Here is a 22,863-nt window from a genome sequence, read left to right on the forward strand (position 1 = left end):
CCCCCCCCCATCTCTTGTCGCCGCGTATCTTTCACTATTGGGCCTTTCTTCAGCCCATTATTCTATTATTTGGGCCTCGAAACGGAACTTGAAAAACGACGTCGTGTTTAGTATCATCTCTTTTTCTAGACGATTACAGCTGCTGCGGTGGTTCACTTTGGAACTCCGGCGACTCCTCCGTGCCGTCGTGTCTCAAAGATGCAGTTTCTGGTAGGGTTTTGTAATTCCTTTTCTTTGGTATCTGTCTCATTTACGATTCTCCAACTTAATTGAACGATTTGGGTAACTTGTGGGTGGAAACGAAGCAGGAGAAGGTGAAGTTGATAAAGAAGGAAGAGCCAGTAATGGCGAAGAAGAATCCTGAAGACATTCCCGTTTACTGGTTCGAGAATTCTGATTCTGTCTCTCACCATTTCCACTTCGAATCCGACGGCCACCTCTCTGTAAATCTCTCTCTCTCTCTCCCAATCACTTCAGCTCTCTGTTTTGGAGAATTCGTAAAAGTGAATTATAATGAATTGGGTTTGTTTCGTTAGATGAAAGTTGTTGATGATGCAAGACCTGTTCCTCAGAAAATGGTTGAATCCTTCCTTAATAAGTTCTTCCCTTCTGGATATCCATACAGGTGGAACTCAAAAAAATTGAAACTTTTTGTTTTTTTTAAAGATTGTGTTTTTTTTTTAACCATTGAATCTTTTTTTCTTGTACAGTGTGAATGAAGGGTATCTAAGGTACACACAGTTTCGAGCACTTCAGCATCTATCAAGTGCAGCGTTATCTGTGTTATCGACTCAGGTCTTCTTCAGATTTGATTATTATTGATTTGGCAAAGAATTTTGCAATTGTTTAGTTGAGTTTGTTGCAATGGAGGTTTTAACATGGATATATAGCTTTTTGTCTTGCTCCTTTGCAGTCACTGCTATTTGCTGCAGGCTTGCGGCCTACACCGGCTCAAGCAACTGTTGTTAGCTGGGTATGTTACCATCTCGAATTTGTTTGTTTGTTGGCTTGTTCTGTGCTTAACTGTAAGTTATAATCTTGTTTTAACTTTTATTGGTTTTAATAGATTTTGAAGGATGGGATGCAGCATGTGGGAAAGCTGATTTGTAGCAATTTGGGTGCAAGAATGGACTCTGAGCCTAAACGTTGGAGGGTACTGGGTATGCCTTATTCGTTAGCTACATGTTTCTGCTGATGTCTTCACAGCATCAACCATTGAATGTAGTTATTCGTTTTTTCAGCTGACGTGCTCTACGATATTGGTACTGGTTTGGAACTCATTTCTCCATTATGCCCACATCTGTTTCTTGAAATGGCTGGTCTTGGGAATTTCGCTAAGGTATAGATATCTTTCTTAAACCTATGGTAGAATCTATCAGCTCTTACTGGATGAATCTTTTGTCCAGAAGGGATTGAAGTGAAACTGTTCTTAGCAGTTCCTTTTCTGCCTTCCTCAGCTGCCTCAACAAGAGACACATAAGATATATTAGCTTTCTAGAGACCATCTTTTAATGAAACAATCAGTGAAGCTGATTAGTTTTCACTGATTAGTTGTAATCATTTCTATGTTTTACATTCTTCTGGCATTGTTTGATTCAAATAGGGAATGGCTACGGTTGCAGCAAGGGCAACAAGATTACCAATCTATTCATCTTTTGCCAAAGAAGGAAATCTTAGTGACATTTTCGCCAAAGGAGAAGCTATCTCTACTCTTTTTAACGTTGCCGGGATAGGTATTGGAATTCAACTTTCTTCCACGATATGTTCATCAATGGAAGGAAAGGTAATTTCCTTCCTCTCGACTATTACTCTCTGTTTCAGAAAACACAATGCAGTTTCTATATGTTTTTGGATTACAACTCGGTTGTCTTAGGAAAGGCTATTCTTTGCAGTTGGTGGTTGGGTCTATTCTTTCGGTTGTACATGTGTTTAGCGTTGTAGAACAAATGCGAGGGGTACCGATCAACACACTAAATCCACAGAGAACTGCTTTGATCGTGGCTAATTTTCTCAAGGTAAATACCATTTTCTTTTAGTTCAATCCTCCTAAACCATGTTGTTGATACTCGTAGTTATATCAGAGGTATTGTTGAATCTGTTTCAGACGGGTAAAGTCCCAAGCCCTACTGACTTAAGATTCCAAGAAAACCTGATGTTCCCCGAGAGACCAATCCAAGATGCAGGAAATGTAAAAGTGGGAAGGGCTCTCCATAAAGCTGTGAAGCCTTCTGAGGTGCAGAAACTAAAAGAAGTGTTTGTAGAAGAGAAGTTTCTATTGAGTCATGGAAAGTCATGTACCGATATGGTCTTAGAGCATGATGCAACTGGCGAAGACGCATTGCGAGGGTGGTTAGTTGCAGCATATGCCAAGTCAATGAAAAAGATGTACGATGACCCTGATGACATTATATTGCAAGACGCATATGAGAGAATGAACGATGTCTTCAGTCCATTTTTATCTCAAGTGCAAGCGAAAGGATGGTATACTGATAGATTTCTCGATGGCACGGGAACAAGATTTGCTCGGTAGCTCCCGAGTTTCAGATAAATTGTTATTGTAATTCTTTTGTTTCAAGTGTAAACACGAATTTGTAGACGTAAGAAGTCTTTGTCCAGATCATGAATCCACAACTGAAGACTTCGATGGATAGGCTAGATTGAGATTGTTAGGTGAAACAAAAGTTTGAAGGTACGGTTCTTGTCCTCGTTTGTACTTTTGTTTTGCCATTGTAGTCTATATTTTATTATCATATAAATCAATCAAAGTGGAATCTGATTAATACTTTTTAGGAAAATATAGTTATATAAAGTTAGAAAGTTGATCTCTTTTGTGGTTTAGATATGTATTTTCCATGGTCAAATCATGTGTACTGGCTCTTCTTTTTTTCCTTAGACCTGGACTCATTAGTCCTCATTTTGGGATATTTTTTAACACATGATTTTTTTCCAAAGTATGTACTGTATTACTTTTATTGAATATAACATTTGATAAATGCAATTATCAAACTAACTTATACAAGGGTCTATTGGTTTTTCTTTTTCAATAGATAATCACAATATCAAGGTAGAAGATTCAAACCAGATTGTTTTTTTTTTTTTTTCTTTTTGGGTAAAATTTGGTTTGTTCAACTGGTTGAACCATACTGGACACATAATAAAATTTTAAGAGTCTAATAGAGCAAGAGATGTTCAGTTAATCAGAGTAGATCCCAAGCTAATGTTTATTGTGGGTAGGTTTCTAAATGTTGCATTAATATCAAAAATCCAAGATATAGCAAAGAACAAAAGCAAGTTGTATACATGCGACAGTAAGACTTAAGAGGCTGTATTATCCTTTTCATATTTGGACCTCTGCGTAACGCATGATAGAAGAGGACATTTTGAGATATAGTTGTCAAGACTTGGTTGTCACACCATAAATACAGTTCTAGTGTAATTTATTAATCTTCTTGAACTCGCCATGTAAGATGTTTGAGAGTAGGTACATTTCTTTGTTTGCTTAACTGAGATTAAAGTTATACGTATTTTCAGAAAATTAGAAATGCTCTCAAATATGGTGATGAAATTATACACATATTCATCTTTTGACGTTGTAAACATAAAACATGTAATGGTTTGTGGCTTTGTGATATAATTATTGATGTGAATCACTATCCGGCGTCAAACCCACATAATTTATGTTATTTACAAAATCAAAAATAATTAGAAGACAAAAATAATTATCATTCCAATAATTATATGAGATGTCTTATTAATAGAGTTAGAGTACAGGGACTAAAATAGCTAGTTGGGTCTATTTGAAGATGATAGTTATCACGATTTTAATATTAAAGTAAAGAGTGAAATTTAAGGCTTCTTTCTTTTTTTGACATATGCATGATTGTATATAATCAATAATGCAACTCAGCCGACCCCCGGAAAATAAAACAAAAGAAGCGACAAAGTTAGTATTTTATATGACCCACACAAATCTAGATTTCGTTAGGTCACGATCCATTTGTACATTGGTTTGAATATATCAAGTATCAAGTAATACTTGCATTAAAAACATGATAACTCCACAAATTGGAGAAGATAACTAAGCATTGTATTAGAAAATAAAACCTCGAAAAGAAAGCGGAAAGAAAAGAAAAAAAATTGTGAAAAAGGGCAAGATCTTAGTCATGATGGAATTAGATATCGATGATCTTTGCTTTGTTTTGTTTTAGTCTTCTTTTTTTAACGTTAATTAATTTTGGTCTAAATACATTTAACTTGAAAACAGCATACAAAGTTGCTTTTGACAGAGATAAACAAATAGTGGTTTAAAGTAAAAGTTGTAAATGGTGAAAGTGTGCAATTGAAAGAACCATATGTGTAATTATTGGTTCCATATCACTAAATATCCATTGACGGCAATTTCATACATTTTGTGATCTCATGGTTATGACTGTTTTACGTAATCACATACCGTAAGAAAGATAAAGATATTTCACTATTTCGAATAACGTTTTGGTAGACTATATGATATTATTTTACCAATTTACAAAGTAATAATAAATACCTTTAAGAAATGTGACCTAGATGGAGTATCAAATCATATTTAACATATATTTTAAAAAGATAGAGGCAAAACAACGAACAAAAAGTGGAGTCACCAAATCAAACTTTTATATACATAATTTCATAATTTTGTTTTTGGTTAACATGATCACGAATCATATTAAAAAAATTAAAAGAGGAACCCCTTTTACGTACGTACCTACTTCGATGTCTATGGTTTTTCCTTCCATCTTGACACAACGATTGTTTTGGCTCTACATATCTATTTTTTATTCATCATATTCATAATTGTATATCATATACAATAAGAAAAGAAGAACAACAGTGTTTAATATATATGCGCATAGAAAAAATATGGAACTTTTAATGTTTCTTATTGACTTATAGGTCACCCAACAAGCTTGATTGATATTAAAAGTTTGATTAATTTAGGGCCATGATCTGATTGGAATTGAGCACTAGGAGCCTCTTTCTTTGACATTTTATGTATATAATTTGAACTTTCATAATTTCTTATTATTCTTTTTCTCCCCTAATTTTTTATTCATTTAGCCTTCTTTTTCATATATTTTTGATTTTTCTATAACCCGGTGATCCAAGCCGAACCAGACTAGAGTAGATATGGGACAAGCTCAGGGTACAAACACACTATGCTAAACATCTGGACCAAAACATGAACCAACTGATTCAACAACAACAAAATTATTCCTAAAAATATTTGAACTGGAGGAGCAAGTGTGAACAGAATATGTGTACAAACATATATGCATGCTGATGTCGATACAAATCTATTTTTAGGGTCGTTAGTGCCCCAACTCAAAAAAGAAAATTTCTTCAGATTTTTTTTTTCAAGATTAGGGTCTATAATCTTTTTAAAAAATTATTGTTCACCATATAATATGCTTTTCATTTATAGTAAAACTGTTGAAAGTGGCCTACAAATAATTTAGGACGACCCTTATCCAATCTAATAATAAATTGTTAAGAGTAATCCGTTTGGTTAAGTAGCATAGTTACAACCCATCACTGGATCTTTGTTTTATGCAGATTTATCGAAGTGCAATAGTCACATCTGCAAACAATAACTTTTATCATCATGACCAAAAAAATATATGTCTCGTTGTAATGATTCTATAAGCTAAATAATAAATTTTGGCTTTTGGTGTGATGTCTTTTTAGATTCAAAAAGTGATAGTTGGTGGTAATACAAAGTTGTGAATCATGTGTTTTAAACGCAAAAACTGGAATCTGAACATAAATAACGTCGTCATTCTAACAAATTTTTTACCTGTACAAAGTAGTCTTTCAAAATTTGCTTAGACACAAGAAATCTACATTTCGTCTTAAATCTGTGCATAATTCTACTTTCGATAAACGAAATAAATGGTTGACGAAATCATACATAAATTAAATAAAAAGGAAAAAAAACCCTCTCACAAGAATAAAAGATAAACATTCTACTTTTATATACATGTCATATTTTAACCATCTAGGTTGGCATCGAGAAAGTGATAAACCAGCATTAGAGAAGATACGGTTGGAGTCACTTGAGACACCCCATGTATAGAAGTTACTCGGAACATCATGTACTCATGTGTGAGTTTGTTATAGCCGTGTGACATGATTCGTCATTGATACATGATGATGAACTTAAAATTATCCCCAACATTTCTATTCCTAGTCAACGAATTTACATAGCAGCATGAGGGACTTGAGATTGCTGGTTTGTTTAAATGAAAAAATCCCGCAAATATGTAGTACATGCAGGAGGCCCTCTTCTCAAATTAAGGAGTCTTGGCCTTATCTAATGATAAGTAAAGAGTAAAGACTATATTTTCCACTGAGTTACAATGATTAATCGTAAAAAAAAAAACAAAAATTACCACGAAAGACTTTTTTACTTTGCAAAAAATGACACCTCATTACAGTCTTTACTACAGCAGGACCTCCTGTGGTTAATTATCATCGTCACCAAAATACATTATAAAAACGTTAAAAGGAAAAAAAAGTTGAAAATTACTTTGGACTGTGTTGGATCAAAAGTATGAGAATTTTTTTTCAACTTGGAGTTGTCCCACGGTTGCATTGTGTTTATATAATAATATGTGTGTGTATAAATATAATAATAAGACGCTAAACGTCTACATCGCAACTTCCTTCAAGCATTTGGCTTCTTTGGCTCATATAAAAACTCTATACCCATCCCAACACTTGGCCTTTCTAATCATTTAACTCAACTGAAGACCAAATTCTTTTTATTCTAGTGTTATTTTCTTGAGAGTGCAACGGAGAGAAAGAAATGGGACGAGCACCATGTTGTGAGAAAATGGGGATGAAGAGAGGACCGTGGACTCCTGAAGAAGATCAAATCTTGATAAACTATATTCATCTTTATGGTCATTCTAACTGGCGAGCTCTCCCTAAACACGCAGGTAACTTTCACTTTACATCAGAAACAATTCTTGTTATGTAAGGGCAATTTTGATCTTTTTTAAGAGTATAAGAAATTTTGAATTCTGTCAATTAGGTTTACTTAGATGTGGGAAAAGTTGCAGACTTCGTTGGATCAATTATCTGAGACCTGACATCAAACGTGGCAATTTCACTCCTCAAGAAGAAGAAACTATCATCAATTTGCATGAAAGCTTGGGCAACAGGTTTGTCTCTCTCTTTTCTTTCTTTTAAGAAACTTAATCATTAACCAGTTCCACAATTTGCACAATAAAATGATTTTTTTTTTTATATCAATTTGCAAAATATTTTAACACCGTGGGACTGAGGAGATTCATACCCGTGATTTCCTCAGACTCAAACCAAAGACTACTTAATTGTTTTGTTTTCATAAAGTATTTAATATTAAGAAACACACAAACAAGATCTTCCCTAATGTTATTAGAAAAGATTTGCACCTTGATCAATGCAAAACATATGCCATGTATTAGCTTTTGTTTTTGTTGTTTTCTTCTATCCCCATGTTTTCTGCTGTAACTAAAAAGCAGTATAAATTATATTAAAGTAACAAATTGATGAAATCTATACTATATTATATGTGATACACTTTTTTAAAGTGTTTTAGTATTGTTTGTTTCTTATTGATTTAGATGGTCTGCGATTGCTGCAAAGTTGCCGGGACGAACCGACAATGAAATAAAAAATGTTTGGCACACTCATTTGAAGAAGAGAGTCAACAAAAAACAAAACAATGGCGGAGACACCAAAGACATTAACGGAATTAACGAGACCACCACACATGATGAAGACAAAGAATCTATGATTGTGGAGACAACCTCTCCGCAACAGTTTTCTAATAGCATTTCGACGTTTGATATTTCAAATGATAACAACAACGATATTATGTCGTACGAGGATATTTCTGCCTTGGTAGATGAGAGCTTTTGGTCGGACTTCGTATCGGTAGATAATTCGAATCATAAGGAGAAGAAGATAGAGGAGGATTGGGAGGGATTGCTAGATAGGAATATTAAGATAAATAGTTATAATAATTCGGAGTTGTATGATGATGACATGGAGTTTTGGTTTGAGCTTTTCACTAGTAATCGTAGAATTGAGGAATTTTCCGACATACCCGATTGTTAATTTTAATTGGTGCTGTTTTTGTCGTTAAGACTTTGAAAGAGTCTTTTTTGTAATCTCAAATGAATAAATTTAAAAGTCCTTTTTTCTTCTTCTTTCTCTAATTAATTTGTATCATGTCATTCGCGTTTGCATGTAAAGTATAAGAATCTTTTATAACGTTTCTTTAAATAAAACCTTTCAGTAGACATTATTTATAAAAAATTGTGAAAGACTCTTAAAACAGATATTAGATGAAAAGTATACATACGAAAACATCAATAATACCATTCCGGTCCTACTTCATATACCATTGAATTGAGAGCATACGATTTAATAAGTGATAATGATAAAAACGTGAGTTGTTTAAACGACTATAATTTACGAGTACGCATACGTAACATAACACCAATTTTATTCTTTGAAATTTAATAGAAAATTCTTACTTCATCATCACTAAAAGTCTAAAACATTATCTTTTTGTTAATTACTAGTCGCCAATTTTTCACGTTTTAAAATATAGATAATAGTTTGATTTTTGGTCGTTGTGGATGCATACGTCATAACTAATCCTATATGTTATTCAAAAAGCTAGACATTATGAGTTCTCTATAAAAAATTTCATGACCAAAGAAAAACTATATGTTGTAATTTATTGTTGTTTGAACTTTAAACCAAACACAAAAAAATTTAAAGTCAGTTCATACAAACCGTTACATGCATGGTTTGGTTCCGAAGGATTTTAATTAGACCAGGCTCATCACTGATCCTTCTTATTTTGTTGAGAGAACAAAATGGCTAAAATTTTAACCTAATTTTTTATGATTGGTTTAAGTTCAAACAACATTAAATTACACAATTAATGTCCAAAAACAAAATTTAGTTTTTCTTTGTTACATAAAATTTTAACCTAAATTTTATAAATAGGATTAATAGGACTTGTCCAAAGATGTTGTCTTAAGGGTTCCTTCACTACTTTAATGAATCACAGTATCACACAATTAGTCCAAATCATAAATAAACCGAACCGGAATATAAAAGCGGTTTACGAAAACCGTTATTAGTTCATCAGAGGTTTTAAGCTTATCCCTCGCCGCTTTATCTAATCCGATTGCTTCATCTTCTTGGGGGAGGAGGAGCTTTAGTTAGCGTTCCACAACACCAATGGCTTCTTCTGTTCTCAATCTCTTCAAATCATGTAGACCCTTTACTCCAATACGCTTCTCTTCTCTTCCCAAGTCTCAATTCAGAAGTCAATTTCTCTTTAAACCTGAAAAGTTAACTCAACCCCGTCGATGTTTCACGGCTCTGTCATCATCACTAACGGACGGTGGAGATTCGGTTTCAGGAGAGAAGGAGCTGTGGCTGCACAACACGATGAGCAGGAAGAAGGAGCTGTTCAAGCCTAAGGTTGAAGGTAAAGTTGGAATGTACGTTTGCGGTGTTACAGCTTATGATCTTAGCCACATTGGACACGCACGAGTCTACGTCACGTTTGATGTTCTTTTGAGGTATTGACTTGGATAAAAGAAGCTTTTAGTTTTGTTATTGGGTGATGGTAAAGTTTTGATTTTTTTTTTTGATTTTGATTGGGGGTTAGGCAGGTACCTTAAGCATTTAGGATATGAAGTGTCTTATGTTCGAAATTTCACGGATGTGGATGACAAGGTGAGATCTTTTTTTTCAAAAGGAACTGCTTTAGGGTTTAACGTCATGTGCAACTTAGTTCTGTTTTAGAAGTTTAGAGATAGCTATCATCCTTCAGGGGAGTTTTAGTGAGAACCTCTTATACAACTTAAGCTCTGTTTAGAAGTTTAGAGAAAGCTTCTTGAGTTCCTTCAAGCGAGTTTGTTTATGTGAGAACCTCTTCAGATTGAGTTTTGTGGTACTGTTACTGCATTCCCGGACTGCATTTAAGATATTTCTTTTCTTGGCGGCTACAATTCTGATCCACGAGAAACGTGATAATCCTAATCGCCAAAAGAATTGATTGAGCAGTTGAGACATTTGGAGCTGTTTGATGTTATTGTCAGGGTCTCCTCCAATACTGTTAGTCCATGTCACTTACTTGTGAGAGGCGTGTAAAAGAATGGATCTTTTTGCCATCAAAATTGCTACATTAGAACTTTTCGATTTATAAAGCTACAATTATTGGTTTTGAGGGTGGTGGGAATGTTTTCCTATAATATACAAAAATGGAAAAGATCAGTATTTGTCTTTTGTCAGGGAAGAGTTCACTTAGTTTTTATCCTTTCTGTCTGTGTCTGCCCTTTTACATATGCCTGTTTGATTGCTACGTTCATCTGCCTGCTGTTGTGTCACAAACTTTGAATAACCTTTACAGAGACAAATAGTGTATTCATCAGCTCGAAGCATAGAACTAGTTAGTCATTTTCCTTAACTCTCGCTGTATTATGTTTTCTTAATCTTTCTCTGGCGAGATTCTGTTAGGTAGAGTTTCACTTTGTCTTGTTGAAGCTGCTGAAGCTAGATTCCCAACTGACTCATGAAATTTTCAAATTTTGTAGATTATTGCCCGAGCGAATGAATTAGGGGAAGATCCAATCAGTTTGAGCAGACGATTCTGTGAGGAATTTAATCGAGATATGGAACAGCTTCAGTGTCTAGATCCTTCTGTCCAACCACGAGTCTCAGATCATATACCTCAAATCATCGACCTGATCAAGCAGGTTTGACCTTAAGTACTCCACTTTGTCCTCATGTTACTAAACATTGCTAAAGATATATATATATTCATATGCGATGTTTTCCACTTCAGATTCTTGATAATGGCTATGCCTACAAAGTTGATGGAGATATTTACTTCTCAGTCGACAAACTTCCAACATATGGAAAACTGTCTGGACGGAAATTAGAAGATAACCGTGCAGGCGAGAGAGTCGCAGTTGACACAAGGAAGAAACATCCAGCAGATTTTGCTCTGTGGAAAGTAAGCATTTTAATTTCGTTTTAACCATACATTTTATACTGGTTTTCTCATTGAAGTCCTAAAAGAGTTTCAAATTCTTGGGTAGGCTGCTAAAGAAGGGGAGCCCTTTTGGGAGAGTCCATGGGGAAGAGGAAGGCCCGGTTGGCACATAGAATGCAGTGCGATGAGTGCCGCTTATCTCGGTTATAGTTTTGACATACATGGTGGTGGAATGGATCTTGTGTTCCCTCACCATGAAAATGAAATTGCTCAGAGTTGTGCTGCTTGTGATAGCAGCAACATCAGCTACTGGATCCATAACGGTTTTGTTACTGTTGACTCCGAGAAGATGTCGAAATCCTTGGGGAACTTCTTCACAATCAGACAGGTAAACATTTTTTAGTTTTGCTATTGTCCTCTTATATCCAACATTTATATGTAAATTTCGTGTTCAGGTTATAGACCTTTATCATCCTCTTGCTCTGAGACTTTTTCTAATGGGTACTCACTATCGATCACCTATCAATTACTCTGATTTCCTCCTAGAGAGTGCTTCGGAGCGCGTTTTCTATATTTATCAGGTAAACCTGTTTATGCTAGTAGCAAAGCTGCATTTTTGGAGTACCTCTCTTGTTTTATTAAGCCTAAGGTGCTTTACGTTGGGGAACATCATTATGTTCTTCTTCACTACAATCCTTTGAAGATGATTCTCATTTGCTTATTGACAGACGTTACACGACTGTGAAAGCGTTTTAGGCGAGAAAGCTTTGACATTTGACAGTGATTCTGTTCCTTCAGACACTTTGACAACCATTAACGCATTCCGTAGTGAGTTTATTGCCTCGATGTCTGATGATCTCCTCACACCCGTAACTCTGGCAGCAATGTCAGAACCATTGAAAACTATCAACGATCTCATTCACACCCGGAAGGTATGTATAAACGTCTGCTCTTACGTTTATATGTTTCGAAAATTGGTTTAATGATATAGTTGATCTTATATGCTGACTTCAGGGGAAAAAGCAAGCAAGAAGAGAAGAGTCACTTAAGGCTCTAGAGACAACAATCAGAGATGTTCTTACTATCTTAGGGATTATGCCAACAAGTTACTCAGAGGTATAGCTTCCACTATTGTAGAATAATGATGTTGTGGCAGGCAAAAATTCTCGGCACATATAAAGCCTAAACCCGTCAACCCCATCGCCATTTTAGTGCCAGGCCGAAAACATTAAAGTCAGGGTTGGGATCAATATAGGCTGAGCCAGTTTAGCCAGTCAGAACATCCCAGTGGCACCCATCAATGTCGTTTCTTCTTTAACCATTTTATTAGTGTTTTGTAACAGTTCTGTTTCCTCCAATCCCCAGGTTCTTGATCAGCTAAAAGAGAAGGCACTAAAGCGAGCTGGATTGAAAGAGGAAGATGTGTTGCAGAGAGTGCAAGAGAGAACAGACGCAAGGAAGAATAAAGAATATGAAAGATCTGATGCAATTAGGAAAGATTTGGCATCTGTTGGGATCGCTTTGATGGATAGTCCTGAGGGAACAACTTGGAGACCAGCCATTCCTCTTGCCCTTCAAGAACCTGTAACTACACCTTGAGCTTCATAACTTATACTATATAGTCTCTTTTTTTTCGCAACTTATACTATAATTTCTATTCTTTTTTAGTGGTTCATAATATTTTTGTATCTTTCTTGTTGATTTGGACTAAACTAAAGAGTAACATTGGATTCTTGTTTTATTCATTTTTATGATTTTGTTCAAAAAAAAAAAAAAGTTTTATTCATTTTTATGTTCATGTTCAGCTACTTGTTATATATAACGGATACGGTCAATAATCATAGGAAGTTGATCAAAAAGCTTATTAATGTTACATTTTAGAGTTGTTTAAAAATATATATACTTGCACCGAACTAAGAAAACAATTGAGTTCTTAAGAAAAAAATTGAGTTCTTTAGAGTTGTTTACATTTTAGAGTTCTTAAGCTCATACTCTCTTCCATATATTTAGAGAGGATTATTGGTTCTATGATTTTAATGGATTTGGAAACCCAAACAAAATTCATGTATTATTCAATTATTAATTTTAAAGTACTTATCAAAATTACGTGTTATTGGTTTTATGATTTACAAATACTTGTTAAAATCTCATCTTATTCATTTAATGATTTGTTTTTGGATTTCAAAATCCATATTATGTTTTATATGGATTTGAATGGATTTGAAAGTGTAAAATATAAGTATTTAAATCCAAGGATAAAACATGTTATTTCAAAATCAAAAGATAAAACATATTATTTCAAAGTCCATATATTTTGATTTTAAGAATTTACAATTCCATATGGATTTAGAAATCAACTTTCCAATAACAAAGACTTATACTTCAAGAAAAATATTGAGTCAAATTGAACCGAACTAAGATCCAATTTGGTTCATTTGATTCCATATATATTTCCAATTTCTTTCTGAATATATATACTTTTTTTTTGCTTATTTTTACTTAAAGAAGAAGCAAGAGATGTTTAATTTTGGAGTAATGCATATGTGGTGGAGTCTCACAAGGGTTTCACTAAATATTGGTTTTGGGTGGGTAATGATGAAACAAGAGAATCATGTGGAAAATTCGGGGACCCTCTCGTTTCAATGTCGATTGTCGCCTCAATTTTATTTCTTTCTTTTAAATGAGTTATTCGTATCAATCCAAAAATGTGAATATAATTATGATGGAACTTACGTAATCTGTATAATAAGTGGATGTTGATTCTTGAAAGGTCCTTCTTGTGTTCTAACCATATATGGAAAGGCCATGATTCCATATCTTAGTCGAAAGGCCAAGGTCTTAATGGCTAATGCCCACTTATATTCTCATAATTGAGTATTATTGTTGTAGAAAATTCTCGTAAAATGAGTTGTCTTGAAGTTTATACTTTGTTAGTGATGGATGGAGTTATATATACTTGTCGATCACATTACATCCACAATATTAGTGCCCTACGTAACTGGAACAAAGTTTTATTTTTATTTGAAAAAGGTATATTACAAACTCAGACTATTTTTTTCGACGTCATGCATAAAAATATGTGCAAGAACATTGTTCTAGCTCAAAGTAGAAACCTTTTATAGACTGTCAAATTTTCAATAGCATTGTCGGTCGGGTCAAAAGGGATACTGACCCCAAGAGAAAATTGATTAGGTGTGAAAGAAATTTTCATATTTGGAGTAGCTTTATATGTAATTATTGACATCTTAATTATATCTTAATTAAAAAATGGGCAGAATGTCTACATTTTTTAATATGAAAAAATTCAAAGATGAAACATGATTTGAAAAAAGTGGGGATTTTCACAAAGAAAAGTATAATTGAAATATATAACAGATATAATTTCCTATATAAGAGATAAGTTATTCAAGTCCTTTTCATTGAATGATTCATGAATCCGTGGGTTTCAAAACGTAAAGGGAAATTGAAATGTAGAATTATAGAATTGCTTTATCATTTTAACTGAATTTTACAATATGTGTAAACTCAGAAATTGACAAGAACCAATAAAAGTTGAAGGGTTGGGGGTCTTCGAGTGCTCTGCGAGGAACAACATACAGAGACAAGACAAGTGAGAGACAGAACTCTGGCTCTACCTCTAACACACACTCATGAATGATGCAACACTACACAATGTACCAAAATAAGTATTATTTTATTTTATTTCATTTTAAAAAGAGATTTTAATATTTCATCTCTGTACACAAATGAAGATATCAAGGTACCAAAAGTATTACATATATGGTTTAAGGTACTATAAAAATGCTATAACATACGTTGTTTGATTATCAAATTTGACAAAGATTGTTTCATCCGCTGGACATATTGTTGTGTGACGCTATCAAAATTATATTGATCAAAACTTATAACTTATTAATTAAAAATGTGTCCAATCAAAACTTTTTCAAGTTGTAGTTGTCATTTTCAGTTTTTTTTTTCATTTAATTATCAAATAATTTATTTTCTTTTATGAAAATGACCCACAAAAAAAAATCAGATACCCATCACAAAAATAAACCAGCAAAAATATTTAGTAACAACAAAACTGATGTGTTTCTCTCTCTTTAATCTCTCTCTACCTATATAATTTACTATAGCAACCATAACTACAATTTTTAAAGGATTTAGTATTTTCACAATTTACAAGTATGTATCACAATATATGATTTGTGGACCTTATTTATCTGTGTCAGTTTAATTGAGAACCTGGCAATATGCATAATGGAGGAGCAAAATCATTTAGCTACATAGTCATTTGACTTTGGAAACATATTCTATGTATCGTCATTAGAATAGCATAAATAAAAAGAAAAATTTGAAAAGCTATTTCTTAATGTAATTGGCTAGATATATGGTATCATTTTGTTATTATATAATTCCGTTATTCTTAAGATTACAAATAATTAACTTCAAAATGATGCTGCATTGCTATTAGAAGAAGTTGTCATCCTATCTGCAACAACTAGAGATTGCATCTTTATGTTTCAGAATTGCATGCAACTAGCAATCATGAGGCAATTTTCTGTATTAGGGAAGTAAACCCTATAATCAGTTACGCTGGTAACTATCTTTTTGTTTTGTTAATAACATGAACATGTGTTAAACAATGATGACAGTAGTATTAAGTATAGATCACTTTAAGAAATTAAGAATGCAATACTGTAAGAATGTCATGTATATATTATGAATATTATGTATAATATAGTATTTTTGCAACAGCATAAGTACGTCACTCTTATAAACATCACGTAAAATCAGAACATCGAATTAGTCTTTCTTCTTGTTGGTTGGCCTTGAGGCCCTTGACAATGGTATCATATCATATGTTAGTAAGAAGTAAAAACCGTAGTTATTTCATACTTTTTATTTCTTTACATCCCATCCGTAGTTATTACATACTTAAGTGGCTAAAAATCTATACAACATCGAATTACCATAAGTAAATTTGAAATACAACAGTATCAATTACCATATCCACAAAATCTAGGGTTTATGCAAATTAAAAGCAGACATGCACAATGTTCGTCTTGAGTAAAGAGTATGTACTGAGAAACATCAATGTGGAAAATTTTAAGGATTTTTTTGTTTATTTCCTTTTAACAACAGTTAAACATGTGAGAGAACATATCACTCACTAGTAAAAACCTATGAAACCTACTTAAACATGAACACCAAAATAAGTTTGGAGATGAAACAAAATTAATTACGACAGCGTATATATTTACTGAAGCTCGCCACGTATATATGCATGTGAATATTAGTGAGTGCGTGGGAACGAGGTCAGTAAATAAAATCTTTGAGGGGAATTTGAACATGGAGAAAATTTCATGAATTTTAAATAGATAGTGCAATCACTGTCAACTACTATAAGACCACTGTTAGTTCACTGTCACTTTTAGAAAACGACCACTGCTTTGCATCAAAAGAAGAAAATCAATAATACCATTCTAGACTTGTAGTATCATCATACTCCATAAAACGATTTTAAAGTAAACCTAAGACCTCTCTGTTTTAGAAAAAGTAGAAGACCAATATAACGATGATAGTTATGATACATAGATACTCATATATATATACACATAAATACATGTGAATTTCTCTTTTATTAGATATAAATAAAAATTGAAAACCCTACCTTCCTTCCCCCAACATACACTAGTAACAAAAGAACCCTTAAGTTCTTCTAAAACTGAACACATAACCTAAAATTAAAATCAACATATAACAAAGAGACGAATTCACATTTCAGATTACATAAAATACTCCATTTATTTTATTTTTATTATAATTAATTACTTCTCAAACTTTAATTGAGTAGTAGAACTAGTACCCGATAGCATTTGAAATTGCTGGCTAGCTACGGCGGAGGAAGACGAAGCAGAAGACTGAGGAAGAGGACGCTTACGCTTCTTCTTCTCATAGCTAACACCTCTAGCTTTGCTCTGCATATCTCTAACTTCCCTTAAGTAAAGCCTAACGGCACGAGCTCCAAAAGGATTCGTCTCAGGCTTACCTCCGTTCTCTTCAAAGGCAGCTCGAAGACGACCGATGAGCGCGTCGAGACTTCCCCAAGCTTGTCGTAGAGGACAAGGACACGGTGCCGGAGGATTAGGATGTCCATAGAAGTGACAAACGTTGGTGTGGACCTTTGTCTTACCGAACTGGTCCAAGTAACGGAGGAACTCGAGCACGTGAGCTCCACTGCATCGGGAAAGCGAAAGCGGTGGCCGATGGTTCCTTAAGTACTGCCCGAACGTGTTCCAGTCTCTCCTCTTCTGGTTCTCATAACGGCTTGAGTTAGCCGACGGTGAGGAGGAGGAAGACGGTGGTTGAGTTGCTTCAGCTGCGGCGGCTCCGGTGACGGAGGAGGAGTTGTTTGTGATGATGCTGAGGTTTGTGACACCTCCGTAAGCTGAAGAGCCTTCCATCAATTGAGGAATCATATCCATTTTTTTAACAGATCGATCGATGTTGATTAGTTCTTGATTCTTTGATGATCTTCTTGGTGGATATGGAGCAGCACAAATTGTGTTTGTGCGGTTGGGAGATATAAGGTTACTTTGTGCAGATATATATTTTGCGTATTATTGAGAATATTATTTTCTATTTTTGGGCAAATTGAGAATATATATTATTATAATTAGAGAAAATAATAAACTTTTTCGGGTTTTTTTCTTCTTTCTCTTGTTTTGTATTTTTATATTATTACTCGAGATAAGTGGACTATAGTTTTCATATCTTTACTCTTTTGTATCCATTGTTAGTTTTGTCCCCATTTGATATAAATACCGGGTTTGGTGTTTCTAACGTAATATTTTGAAATTAATGTTGATGAACTATATAGCCTTTTTGGGACAATACTAAACGAACGTCTGTGAAAAGCCTTTCTAAGGGTATGATTAGTGGTGGTTATTCATGTTGATGCTCTTATTAAACAAACTAGATTAGGACCCGCGTTACACCGCGGGATAAAATTATTTATATCTAAAATATTTAAATTATAAGTTGTATTTGTTGATTAAATATGTTATAATTATATAATAATTTTAAATAAACTATATAATATCCCAATATAATTTATTTTTTACATAATATTTATTTAATCAATTTAAGTAGATATGTCTATTCTTTGATACCGACAATGTTAACAAAATAATGAAATGATATGTTATCCCTGTAACACCGAATTAATGATATTTTTTTAATTTATATAAATATCAATAAAACTCGTCCCGCTATATAACTTCGTCTCGAGATATTTTAACTCACACTATATCATCTTAATTTTGAATATTTATTTTGTATCTACGGTATAATATTTATCATATTAAACTTTTAAAAAGTTTTAAATATTTTTTATATTTAACCTTTTAAAAATCTTTAAAATAAAGAACTGAAATAAACCAAATAAAAGTTTTTAAAGTTTGAATGCCTGATAAATCAAGCATTTTACTCTCATTTATATTCGGAAATATTTTGGTCTCTTTTATTGTATGACTCTGAACCATTGTATTATAGAATAATTCAAGATAATTTAAATATAAATTCAAATAAAAAATAAAAGGGAATCAAATATTTATGTTTGAATGAGGTAGAAAGATTTCTTTATTTTTTTAATCTTACCTATAATTAATTTTGAAGTTTTGGTAACTAATATTAAAGTCAATGCATTAAATGTAAAAACTTTCCAAAAAGTATTTTTGAGCAAAAACTGCTGCAAAAATACTAGTATAAATAATTAAAAGAAGAGAGAAGAAAAAAGAGTAAGAAGCGTTACTTGGTGGAGCAATGCAAGCATCGGTACTTATGTGAAATTAGACACGTGTCATTTTCTTATTGGTATTAATATTAAAAAATAAATCAAAAAGAAAAAGTGTGTAATAAAATTATTTGTTTTAGTTGTTGTGAGAAACAATTCATCGTTCTCCGATAAAGATGGTCTAACAACTTAATAACTTGACTCATATATAATACTGGACTATAAATAGAACAACTATAACTGAAGAAGGATCCTTGAACTCTTGGAGTATCGAGATATTGGGCATGTTCGTTTCGTTGACGCTGGCGGCTGTGGTTGCGACAGCGGTAGTGGCAGACGCAATTTTTTTAATCACCGCATCTAATCGACGTTTAAAATCAGAAGCTGCGTTTGCTGCAGCGTCATACCGCAAATACCTGCAGCAACCAAACGAACAACGATAGCTGCGGCTAATGCAGCCGCAGGTACTTGCGGCGACGAAACGAACAGGCACATTATGTTCGTTTTAGTGGGTATATATATCTTAAATACTCTTATCACTTGGTAAATAAAAGAGAAAATTGTTATAGCTTTTAGGAAAAATAAGCGAACGTATAGTGTTTATATTTGGCTTCATTATTTGATAAAGACTTGTAAGCTTGGATGTCTCCTTACTCTTCTTCTTCTCTCGCTATTTTTTTCAATGAAAAATAATTTTCTGTCGCTATAAAAAAGCAGAAAAGGAGTTGGGCATTTAGGTGTGGACAAAGGCGGCCAAAAAAAAAGTTTGAAAACGATGGAAATTATATTTTTCTTCAAATATAACAAAATTGAATATTTTAATTATATATTTCCATCAATACTGTAGAACTGATTGACAGTTCCTTGTTATTTTACATAAATAGCCCTCAATTCTTCTCCCTTGGACACATATGAAAAGGGCTTTTCTTCGGACCATTGTGCAAAAGATCTCTGTTATCTATAATATTTATTTTGTCCCGACATTAAAACAAATTATTTAGAGCATGTTGCCTGAAAATGGTTAAAAAAATATAGAGCCAAGAAGAAAGTTAGACCATAGGCTCGTCTCCCCTTTCAGTAAATTCTTTAACAACGTGAAAAATGTACTAATTCTAGACTAATAAATAATTTGTACTGTTATGAGTTATGACCACATAAAGAAAAAACCTATATCGACCCAAAATGCTAAATACAGTTAAGGAACTATGCTTATCGACTACATTTTTTACTTTTATTAAACGAAAGTGTACAGACTACAGACTATTTTAGACGATAATATATGGATCTAAATTCGTTGTTTTTCTAAACGAGAGATCAAAATGGATATTTTAATCTTTTTCTGTCACCAATGTTCGATTAATAATATAAGTTAAAGTTATAGTGACATTTCACATTAATATCACTTATCAAATGAGAAAATATATAGACATTGGCTTTACTCTACAATCTTTCTAGATCCAAAACTAGTTTTTGGTAACAAAGTACAAATGTAAACTAAATTCAATCTCGTATAAAAACATATGCTCTACCAACTGAACTCTCTACCATTAGCATTAGGTTAACATTGTCGAGTTGCTCCATCAAATGCATTCACAAAACGACAAAATATTCTGGCTAGATCATACTAAACTACAAAATCAATCCTCGTTTAAATAAATCCCTAAATATGTATAAACTACATCATCCGCAAAGAACATTATATATTGTAAGTTTGATTAAAAAGTCTTAAACACGACACACATTGCAATTAGCTAGGTACTAGCAGTGGCTCGAACTTCGTAACACTGCTTTTGTAACTATCAACGAATATTTAAGTAACCAGCGTACTATCAACATTTGCCTTACGAGTTATCAATACGTTGAGGGCGTCAATGTTTTGCGTGCACATGCACAATTTTCATGTGTTGAGAGATTAAAAATTTGTTTCTATACATGTAATGTTTAGTAATAGCCATCTCTCTATCAACAGGAAAATCCAGCCATCAACGACAATTATGTCGTTCTGTTCGTTGTTCTTTTCAAAACTTGATCCGGGGTAAATTGTACTAATAACTATTATGGTGTTCAAATTTAACGATTTGATTTAAATAAATCATTTAATTTACGTTTTTCTATTAAAACCTATAATTACAATCAGTAGTCGAATAAGTTACACTTATTTTATATTTTAGGTTATCGGACGCACCTCGAGGTATATAAACGTAGAAAACATAAATCGAAGAAAAGAAAAGAGAATAATTTAGAAAAACTTTTAAATGTACTGAAAGTGGCAAGAGGTTCATAATAAATAAAAAGATAAAATTGTAGATGGGACCTGACATCAGTCAATGTCACATACTAAATGAGGACAGTAACTTTAATTTCAGAACACACAAACAAATTTACACCGACCTCTTTGTGTCCTTTTTTTTCTTTTGTTTCTAAAGACAACATGCACCCAATTTAATGCCACCTTCGTTTTCAACCTCCTTGGATACATGAAAACATTTATATACCAATTCATAACATTTTACTCCACATGAACTAGAAAAAAAATAGTGAAAGAATAACATTATATTATATTTGTTAATAGTTACTTGCTTGTAGTAGTAGATAACATATAACGGGTCTAATTGGTGACCAAGTTTAAACAAAGCGGTTAAGAAATTTATAGCGGTTGTAGAAAAGACGATTAAAAAATAAGCGACTGATAAAAAAATGGTACGTTTAAAGAGAGCGGTTGAGTATTTAGTTTGATTGGTAATATTATAGCAGTTGAATAGTATAAGTTATAATAAATAATATTAAAAAATAATTTAGTTAGAAAATGAAAAATATAGAGTAATGAATTTTTTTATCTAATATGAATATAGTTAAATGAAGCATCATATTACAAACTACTTAGCATGCTAAATGATTTTAAATCTTCATTATATGAGATTAACAAAATTCTAAATGTTTATTTCATAACAAAGTATACAAATATCACATGCATGATCATGTTATTATTGAAATCACAATCTTGACTTAATTACAAACAAAAACTTTAAATTTTCATATATATATATATATATATATATGTATAAGTATTTCATGTAGATAAAAAAAAATAATGTTAAAAAAACAATGAGTAACATAATATAATAAAAACTGTTTAAACTTTTATACAAAACCAAACGTTGGTTTCTCCAAGTGAGTGGAGTTGGCGTTTGTAACTATCAAAATTAAGTTTTAACCACCTTCTTCAAACTCTTTTTCTAAACAAGATCTCCAACCGTTTTCTCCAAACAATATCTTGATTGGAAAACATAGGAGTGGTTCGTTTGCAAACGACCTTAACTGGTGTAACCAATCAGAGCCAGCATATTATTGTTACTCGTATTAGCGATACAAACTTTTTCTTATGCAACACATTCATCTTGCATATTGCACTAAAGTTGGGTTTTATTGCATTAGCATTTTCAAACTTGTTTATGGACACTACTTACTAATTACATTCCAAACGTGGTGAATAGCAAAGTATTTTCGGGTCCACCCTACAGTATAAGTCATGACAAAAGTGTGGTTAATTAGGACATGGAAATAAGCTCAACATGCCACAACACTGGATCAGGAGTATCCATCCTCTCTGAGTTTTTAGTTAACTGACAATTAAGGGACCAAATGCCAAAGTAAATGGTTCATAGAAAGATATGCAAACAATGAGGCAATATATCTCATGGAACCAAAAATCAGCAACGAATTATTTTCGTCTTTATTTAGAGTTGTAACATTAGTATAATAATAGGCCATGCATCCATGAATTGTATGTTAGATAAAGAAAGAAAAATATATAGAACTTACATATTGTACTGTTTAGATCGAGTGAATATGATGATAAATCTCAATAAATATATAGTGCGTTCTCCATTGTTTTTAAAGTTGTTAACGCTTACAAAAATGTTTACCCTTTTTTCTATCTATCTCAAACTATAAAACTCACTGTTTAATTTGTAAAGCTAGAATTTGTTAAATTGAAGTTACGTTTGTAATATTTGTTCCT

At 32.9% G+C, this 22,863-nt stretch overlaps 4 protein-coding genes across 6 annotated transcripts; 3 read left to right on the forward strand and 1 right to left on the reverse strand.

Moving 5' to 3' along the window:
* Window positions 103-2,655, forward strand: LOC104786501 (protein root UVB sensitive 2, chloroplastic). 2 transcript variants are annotated; one of them, XM_010511926.1, is made up of 10 exons: window positions 103-210; window positions 309-443; window positions 537-625; window positions 711-795; window positions 914-973; window positions 1,067-1,160; window positions 1,242-1,339; window positions 1,604-1,783; window positions 1,893-2,015; window positions 2,105-2,655. In XM_010511926.1, the coding sequence occupies exons 1-10, from the start codon at window positions 199-201 to the stop codon at window positions 2,528-2,530; spliced, it is 1,302 nt and encodes a 433-aa protein (XP_010510228.1). In that variant the 5' UTR covers window positions 103-198; the 3' UTR covers window positions 2,531-2,655. The 2 variants fall into 2 exon arrangements, with proteins under 2 accessions (XP_010510228.1, XP_010510227.1); XM_010511925.2 differs by having other exon boundaries at window positions 105-210; window positions 306-443.
* Window positions 6,696-8,227, forward strand: LOC104786502 (myb-related protein Myb4-like). Its single transcript, XM_010511927.2, has 3 exons — window positions 6,696-6,974; window positions 7,070-7,199; window positions 7,644-8,227. The coding sequence occupies exons 1-3, from the start codon at window positions 6,842-6,844 to the stop codon at window positions 8,137-8,139; spliced, it is 759 nt and encodes a 252-aa protein (XP_010510229.1). The 5' UTR covers window positions 6,696-6,841; the 3' UTR covers window positions 8,140-8,227.
* On the forward strand, window positions 9,214-12,776 carry LOC104786503 (cysteine--tRNA ligase, chloroplastic/mitochondrial-like). 2 transcript variants are annotated; one of them, XM_010511928.2, is made up of 9 exons: window positions 9,214-9,626; window positions 9,720-9,783; window positions 10,644-10,805; window positions 10,895-11,065; window positions 11,151-11,432; window positions 11,500-11,625; window positions 11,773-11,976; window positions 12,059-12,160; window positions 12,410-12,776. In XM_010511928.2, the coding sequence occupies exons 1-9, from the start codon at window positions 9,280-9,282 to the stop codon at window positions 12,641-12,643; spliced, it is 1,692 nt and encodes a 563-aa protein (XP_010510230.1). In that variant the 5' UTR covers window positions 9,214-9,279; the 3' UTR covers window positions 12,644-12,776. The 2 variants fall into 2 exon arrangements, with proteins under 2 accessions (XP_010510230.1, XP_010510231.1); XM_010511929.2 differs by having other exon boundaries at window positions 9,534-9,626; window positions 9,716-9,783.
* On the reverse strand, window positions 16,658-17,669 carry LOC104786505 (protein LIGHT-DEPENDENT SHORT HYPOCOTYLS 3-like). Its single transcript, XM_010511930.2, has one exon. It carries the CDS (start codon window positions 17,530-17,532, stop codon window positions 16,876-16,878), a length of 657 nt encoding a protein of 218 aa, XP_010510232.1. The 5' UTR covers window positions 17,533-17,669; the 3' UTR covers window positions 16,658-16,875.

The sequence above is a fragment of the Camelina sativa genome, chromosome 5 (assembly GCF_000633955.1).
Source record: "Camelina sativa cultivar DH55 chromosome 5, Cs, whole genome shotgun sequence".
NCBI lineage: Eukaryota > Viridiplantae > Streptophyta > Magnoliopsida > Brassicales > Brassicaceae > Camelina > Camelina sativa.